Source organism: Octopus bimaculoides, chromosome 2 (assembly GCF_001194135.2).
Source record: "Octopus bimaculoides isolate UCB-OBI-ISO-001 chromosome 2, ASM119413v2, whole genome shotgun sequence".
NCBI lineage: Eukaryota > Metazoa > Mollusca > Cephalopoda > Octopoda > Octopodidae > Octopus > Octopus bimaculoides.
The window spans coordinates 143,390,442-143,399,386 of record NC_068982.1 but is presented as its reverse complement, the minus strand read 5'-3'; the positions used below and the strand labels follow the sequence as shown (position 1 = coordinate 143,399,386).

The 8,945-nt window shown below is 35.5% G+C and overlaps 1 protein-coding gene across 1 annotated transcript in view; it reads right to left on the bottom strand.

Annotated features, from left to right (window-relative positions):
* LOC106880576 (glutamate receptor ionotropic, NMDA 2A) overlaps positions 1 to 8,945 on the bottom strand; it is a 157,764-nt gene that overhangs the window by 59,171 nt on the left and 89,648 nt on the right. Inside the window, exon 6 of the mRNA XM_052965894.1 lies at positions 1,182 to 1,342. Coding sequence (XP_052821854.1) covers positions 1,182 to 1,342 — 161 coding nt within the window. The remainder of the gene's footprint in view (positions 1 to 1,181; positions 1,343 to 8,945) is intronic.

Below are 8,945 nucleotides of genomic sequence, written 5' to 3'. Positions count from 1 at the left end.
TATATATATATATATATATATATATATATATATATATATTCATTTTTCATTTATTTTTATTTTTATTTTTACTGTATTCTTATTTTTATTTCTATTTTTATATTTATTTTTATTTTTTACTTTATATTTGTGTTGAATTTTTGTGAATCAGAAGAGTCCTAGAGAATCATGCATGTACCCCCATTTCAGCATTTCATCTGCTAATTACTTCGGCACGCAGGAGCTATAGGGATAGAATAGGGCATGCCAGCGCTAGGCCGAAACAGCTGTAAGTTTCTGTATATTCTCCAATTGCTAAATATACTTTATACTTGTAACCTTGATTGTTAATATGACATGGTATGTCATAAGCATCTGTATATTGTGGTCTTTGTCATTTTAGTTACAAAACCCTTTAGTGGGTTGAATCCTCATTCCCTAACTCTCTTGCATTATATATATATATATATATATATATATATATACCTGCATGCGTAAACACATGTGTGTGTATGTGTGCACACGTGTGCATATCGTTGTGTTAGTCTCTATTGTAACTGATAATCAGTGTTGGTGTGTGTATGTCTATAGCGATTCGTCAACAGGAACCAGTAGAATCATTACGAGGCTTTAAAAATTGACCAAATACTGGCTTAGTTTTGTCTAATTCCTTTCACTGAACCATTGAAGACGATTCTCCAGCATGGCTGAAGGTCACTGACTGAAATAAAAGAATAAAGACTATAATAATGGTATGTTTGAGTTATGCTATTTTTAACAGCTCCACTATACAGTTACTGATTGTTAATTCCACTGGTTACTATTCTTAAGCCCGTCCTACCTTTATCGCCGTTATGCTTAATTCATTCGCCATTTGTTTATCATTTTACCGCATTTAGAATTATGACTGTAGTCGATTGTTCTTCCGTTATCTCGCTTTATGTGTTCCATTAGCAGTTGGGGAGTTCTTCAATTTGTCATGACTATGTTTAGTGATCCGGCTTTTATTTATACATTGCAACCTAGGCTGACATCTCTATCAGAGAAGCTTATTGGGTTTACACAAACACGAAAACAGAGAAATCACATTTACATAGTGCCACATTCATTGCCAAGAATAAATGAATATAACAAACTTATGCATTACAACAGACATCTCACCGCCTCACAAACACAATCTAGATAGTAGTATGTCGGCTTACTTTTTCTTCAAAGCATATATTCCTTCTGTGACGTCACGCTGGTTAAACTTACTCATATATCTATACATACTTGGGTAGTTTGTTTTCAAGTTTGTTTCAGTACTTCCGTTTGGTGTTGTAGCGAACCGGAATGGTGGCTTTAGAGCGTGTGGATTCATCAGCTGAACAAGAAATATATATAAAAGAAAGATGAAAATATAAGCATAAACAACAACAACAACAATAATCCTTTCTATTATAGGCACAAGGCCTGAAATTTGGGGGGAGAGGACTAGTCGATTATATCGACCCCAGTGTTTCACTGGTACTTATTTTACCAACCCCGAAAGGATGAAAGGCAAAGTCGACCTCGGCGGAATTTGAGCTCAGAACCTAGCGACGGGCGAAATACCGCTAAGCGTTTCGTCCAGCGTCCTAACGATTCTGCCAGCTCGCCACCTTTACAACAACAACAACAACAACTATAACAATAATAATAATAATGATAATCCTTTCTACTGAGGACACAAAGCGTGACACTTGGTGGGAGGAGACCAGTCCATTATATAGACTCCAGTGTTTCACTGGTACTTAATTTATCGACCCCGAAAGGATGAAAGACAAAGTCGACCTCGGCGGAATTTGAACTCAGAACGTAACGACGGGCGAAATACCGCCAAGCATTTCATCCAGTGTGCTCGCCACCTTAATAATAATGATAATAATACTATCATTAATGACTTCTTTTGTTTTCTTTTATTTTAATAAGCAATTAACTACAATAATAAGATTTAGCTAGTCATTTGATATCAATTTTAAGTCAATCAATAATAGTACAGATATACCAAGAACACACATATATATTCACTCCCCAATTTACAGCATTTTCCTTCGCTTTCTTTTGTTTTTATTTTTTATGTTTTTACAGCGATGATTAATAATACTTCACATATTTTTGTGTTCTTTTCACTGATTTACAACTAATTTCGACCCAATTTTTTTCGGAAAATGTTTATTTTCTATTGTTATATTCTTTCTTAATTTCATTATACCTTCCATTTTTGTCCAGTGTTTTTTTTTTCTGGCGTAAAAAGCAAAGCAAATAACGTTTATATAAATAATTAATTCAAGATTGATATTTTCTTCCTGAAAATGAATTTATAGCTTAATGTATTTATTTTTTCCAACACATAAATGACATAAAAACGTTATTTCGGTAGGAAGGAATGCGAAAGAAAATTGCTTTTTTTTTCAGCGTTTTATATTTTTTCTTATTGTTTTTATATTTTTGTAATTTCGTAACTAATTTTTCTCCGTAATTGATTTCTAATTTCTGACCAATGGCTCGTGACGTGACGTATATCTTATGAAGTCAATTAAGGCCTATTTCACTCAGCAATGATCAATAGACATTCGTTGCAATTTTCTAGTGTAGTTGCTAAAAAAATTTGTTAAGCGACAAATCAGATATATTTGTGTCATTATTTAAACATGGTGTATACCAGCCACATGGGCACAGGATGGTCGAATGATTACGAAGTTGACATGCAATCATGAGGTCCCCGATTCGATATACATAAAGGCATATTTAATACGATCGAGCACACTTGGGCGTGAGAAGACCTTTCTTAGATGACATGCGAGAAATTATGTTAGTCTTTTAATGGTGTCATTGGATCGTAGGATGCATACGTTTCTGCGTTCTTCCTCGTCTTACCTACGATCACCAGATCTGTCATTTACCGCCCTATATCATATCAACGAATTCTACTCAATGATGCCCGTCACAACCAAATGAGTTTTCAAAAAACACCGACGAGGAGAAGAATTTTCTCTCGAGACTATTTTCGCAGCGGAAACGTTGTCCACGCCCGAGTTTGTGGATTATGACTTTAGACGTATATGTTTCATTTAACGCTGCTTCGTACGACTTTTAATTCTATCTTGACAAAGCTTTACGCGCATCAACAAACGTAGCGTTTGCTGTTATAATATAAGAGCGGATTATTCTAATTGAGCTGTGACTGAGAAATTTGATGTTTGTCGCTGACGATGCGAAAGAACATTGAAACGCGTGCGTCTTACGACCCGATAGCATCATTCACAACCATATGTGTTGTCACACGTTTTCTAGGAGGAAACTTTTCTCCTGAATCTATTCCCACAATAGTAGGAGACAACTGCGAAGATATTTCAGTATACTGTTACCTCATCAGTAAAACAGAGAGGTGGCCTTATTTGTGAAATTAACGACTGGAGAATCGTTATGTTATGTACAACAATGTACAATGGTTGGTGTAAAAACTAGAATTACTGAGAGATAGAAATTACATAGAGACGCCATCCACATGAAGAAACAATAGCCAAGCTAGTGATAATATATTAGATTCAAAAAGAGTAAAAAATCTAAATAAGATTAATTAAGCAATGAGAAACGTAGTTTGTTTAAATCAAATAATTCAATTAACTCTTCCATCAAAACCGAACTGGGGATAATTCCCCAAAAATGTGAGTGTGAATTTTGGTTTTTCCTGGTTTTCTGAGGTGGTTTATTTCGCATTTACATTGGTGTTACATTTAAGAGATGAAATGTTAAAACATTATAACAACTATTATTTTATCGCCTAAAATATTTAAGCTTTTTGTATGACTAAAGAAGCTAATGAAATCCCTATCTTTCTTCGACCCCTCTTTTGCTTATATTTCCAGTCATGCAACGATAATTGCAAGTGGTGCATTAGAGCGGAAACAGACACGATTTTGAAAGAAATATTCCGTGTTGCCTTTGCATACTTCATATTTCGCTACGTAATGCTTGTTGTTATAAATACTCAACCGAGTGTGTAAAGCGTAGCAACAACGACAACAACAACAACAGCAACAACGACGACGACGGTACTTACATCCACAACAACCACATCAACAAGAATAGCTGTAACAGCAACAGCAACAATAACGACGGTAAGAACAACAGCAGCAATAACGACAACAACAACAACAGCAGCAGTAGCAGCAGCAAAAACAACAACATTGGTAACAGCAACAAAAAGAACAACTGCAAGAAAAACGACACCAGCAACAGCTGCAACAAACGCAGCAGCAGCAGCACCAACAGTAACAACAACAACAGCAGCAGCAGCAGTAGTAAAATCAACAACGGACATAACAGTAATGATCCAGCACCACTAACAATAACAACAATAACAAGAGATAAACCACATCGTGAACAACAACAAAAACAACACTATGAAAACTATGGACGACAGCAAGAGCACCTACGAGATCAACGGCAAGATGCACACCATGTATAGAAGAGCAGAAATTAAAAAAAAAAATAATAGCAAAATCAACAGCATATACAACAAAAATATAAAAGAAAAATCCATATAAACAAGGTAGATAAAAAAAAGCAGTATAATGAACGAAATCAGTATCAAGATTGAACGCAATAACATAAACAACGAAACCACAAAAATGATATGAACTACAACAAAGTCAAGATGAACAACAACATAACCGACAATTTAAACATTGTAATTGTTATCTCGGTGCCGTAGTTATCATTAACATCTACGACCGTCATCACTGTAAAAACCACTTTGTCTGTGAAGGCGCGTGACCAAGTGGTTAATGAATTCGGTTCACGTTCGCGAGGTCGAAAGTTCGATTCGGGACGGCGCATTGTGTTTTTGAGCAAGACACTTTATTTCACATTGCTGCAGTTCACTCAGCTGGCAAAAATGAGTAGTACTTGTAATTCAAAGGGTCAGCCGTGCCACATTCTGTGACACGATGAATCTTACTGAAAATTACGTGAAGGAGTACGCGTGTCTGTGGAGTGCTCAGCTACTTCTACGTTCATTTCAGGAACAGCTAGTTCCGCTGCTCGGATCACTTGGAACTCTTGCCGTCGTAACCGACAGAGTACCGGTTAATCTCTCTGTGGTTCTAGTCAACATGTTAAGATATATATCTTAACATGTTGACTAGAACCACGAACAGCCAGGGTCAGTATATCTCGTATTTGACTGTAAAGGCTGGATATCTTTATCGTTTATCTTTTACTTGTTTCAGTCATCGGATTGCGGCCATCCTGTAGCATAATCTTGAAGAATTTTTAGTCGAATGAATCGACCCCAGTACTTATTTTTTTAAAGTATGGTACTTGTTCTATCGGTCTCTTGGGCCGAGCCATTAAGTTACATGAATGTAAATAAAGCAACACTGGCTGTCAAGCGGTGGTGGTGGGGACAAGAACAGACATAAAAATACACACAGATCTGTATATACGACGGGCTTCTTTCAGTTTCTATGTATCAAATCCACTCATAAGGCTTTGGTCAGCTATAGTAGAAGACACTTGCCAGAGTTGTCACGCAGTGGGACTGAAACCAGAACCATGTGGTTAGAAAGCAAACTTCTTAGCACACAGCCAGTTAACTGTTGTAAGGAGAGGGCGTTAATGCTGGTAAATAACTGAGAAATATGTTGTCAGTTTACAATCGTGAATTCAAACACGCCTTTGGTTAAATACAGATAACGAATAAGAAAAGTTGGTAGTTCTGCAGCTGAGTCGAGTCTGAGTGAATAGTTTCGAGTTTAGTCGTTTTGCTATTTAATAACAGCAATAGAAATAAGAATAATGGCAGCGATACTAACAACAATAACAACAACAGCAGCAGCAATAACAGAGTAAATCAGGAATATTATAGTGTTTCCATGTTTCTAATTAGACTCTTTTGCAATGTTAGAATAAAAGGTTGTTCATTATTTAACCTCACAGTTCAATAATGTCTCGCCAGTTTTTAGAAAACTATTTAGCTCTTTCATCATTTATTTTCTTTTCAAGATTTTCAAATTTTATTTTTGGCTTGTTTTTTTGATCTTGAGAATATTTCATTGAATCAAACGATTGGATACGGAGACTTATTGATTTTTTTTTCTTGGAAACAAATGGAAACACATGCAGACACATGGAGACGTAATAACCAAGATTGCTTCGATTATCCAACCAGTTGGACATGACATGAATTACGGAATAATATTGTTCGCTCTCTATTTCTTTATATACTTTATCAAGTCAATGATTTATTAATTTTGAATGAGTTCTTTAATAAGGTAGAGTTAAAATATTTATCCACTTGTAATACGTTATCCAGTTGTCCATATTTCGTTTCATTCTGAAGCAAAATACTTCTGAAACTAGTTAGTCAAAGCGTAGCCTGGCGGTTAGAGTCTTTGATTACACGACCATGAAACTGTGGGTTCGAATCATGGAATTAAGTCTGCATTTTGGGGAAATGTTTTACTTTTACGTTGACCCGGTTTGCTTAGCTGGAAATGAGCAACAACCTGTTGCTGGTACATTCTCTTTCTTTCTTTCTTTCTGCCTATCTGTAACATCCTCGATGTTCCACTAGACCAAAGATGCATTTATACTTGCTCACGATTGCACAGGCGCTTAAATCTATTAGCGAAAGCATTGTACATGCTATCAAGTGACACTCGCTTGCGAGTGACGGCTGTAATTTATTTTTTAGTCAAGTTATACCTAATACTGAAATTGTTCTAGAATATGATCCTTTCCTTTGCAGAAAATCAATATTACATTAAAAAATATAAGTTTCGAGTGAATAAACTCTCAATTTCAATTTAAGAACATGGGTAGTTTGTTAAAAGTTTAGCATCTTAACCATAACTTAAATCTACAAGTTCAAAGTTAAGATATTTTATCTAAACCCTTATTGCAGCTCATTAGCAGATACTTCGTTTAACGATTGATAACACATTATAATAATTAAAGATGAATGAAGATAGGATGCTCTGAATTTTTTACTTTTAATCAAACTTTTTATTTTATAGTTTATAAGCAACTTCATAGATGTAAACTTGCAATAATCTTGGATTGAAATTACGAACACTATTAAATTATTCCTTTAAAGCCGTCACTTTTTAAAGTTACACATTGATCTTAAACAGACGAAAGGAATATAATTTTTCCCTTGAATAATTTAAATATTGGTTACGTTTTGACTAACTAGTTGAAAAAGCCTTGTATTTCAAGAGGGGAAACGAGATATAAAAACTTCAAGGCATCTTTCATTAGTGGCTTCTCAGAAGAAAAGATGCGTAAACCAATCGAAGAATAAAAAACCAGTCTGAAGTCCCGCTTCACCAGGAGAGTAACTTTTATAATGGAAAATTTCGATTTTTACGACGGAAAGATTTTTTCTCTTGAATAATTTCGTTAACAATATCTACTTAATAACGACGACGAATAATTCTGCTACGAATAATAGCATTACTTATATGAAATAATAACAGTCTTAATAGAATTAGTATTGAAAATGTTAAGATTAGGTTAAGCTGATAAATTGTGGGTAGGAAAAAGATATGGTGTCTTCGGATTGATCTTGGAGAGAGAGAGAGAAAGAAGAACAAAGGGAGATAGATAGATAGCTGGAGAGAGAGAGGTGGGGAGAGAGAAAAAGTAGAGAGGGAGATAGATAGATAGATGGAGAGAGAGAGAGAGAGAGGTGGGGAGAGAGAAAAAGTAAGAGAAAGGGAGATAGATAGATGGAGAGAGAGAGATAGAGAGAGAGAGAGAGAGAGAGAGAGAGAGAGAGAGAGAGAAAGAGAGAGAGAGAGAGAGAGAGAGAGAGAGAGATGGGATTTGTTTTCAACAGTCAAAAAATGTTCTTTATCTCTCCCTCAAAAAAAATTCAGTTTTCAAATAGATCTTACTAATTTATCTATAAATCAATTGGGAAACTTCATTATAATTTTTATAATGCAGAAAACCACTAGTTTTTCCAGAATAATTGCATTTATTTGTGATTTTTAACGTTGACAGAACGGAAAGTTTTTTTTACAAAACGTAAAGTTGCGAGTGAGAGAAACTCTAGTTTCCTCGGAATAATTCCTTATCTTAATATTGATTTCAATCTTGGTACAAGACCAGCAATTTTGAGGGAGGGTGCTCAAGCTACTTATTTTATTGACCCTGAAAGGTAACAGGCAGAGTTGACCTCGGTGGGATTTGAACTCAAAGTGCAAAGGCGGACGAAATTTCACTAAGCGTTTTTTCGCGGCATGCTAACGATCATGCCGACTCGTCGCCTTCAATTCCTTATCTTAATATTGAAAGCAAAAACGTACGAAATATCAATCCCGTACGTGTTTAACTAAGGAAATAGTAAACATCCACTTCGCTTACGAATGACCATGGAATTGCACCTAGAAAGTTCCCTTCCGGGGCAATAGTCCGGATAAGGTTTTTTTCTGGAAACCATCAGTCACCCATGCCTACAAGACTTCCCTCACCATGCAACAGATGTTATCCAAGGGAAAGACAAAGGGGCTGATACAGCTTGGCATCAGTGACCTCGTAACTCATTTCTACAACTGAGTGAACTGGAGCAACGTGACAAAAAAATAAGGCTCTTGCTCAAGAACACAACATGCAGTTCAGTACAGGAATCGAACTCTTCACTTCACGATTGTAAGACCGACGCTCTAACCACTGAGCCGTGATCCTAAGGAAATACCAGTACGAGAATAAGTAAATTGCATTTTATTTCAGAAGAGAGGTATTTCCAACGTTTTACTGTAATTAATTAACGATCATAATGTCTTCATATGAAGAAATACAACGCTCCAGCACCAAAATATCGTTTGGCTTGTTGGTTTCTCTAGGCACGCTATTCATGGTATCGAGATAGATATACATATGTGTATATATATATATATATATATATATATATATATATATATATATATATATAT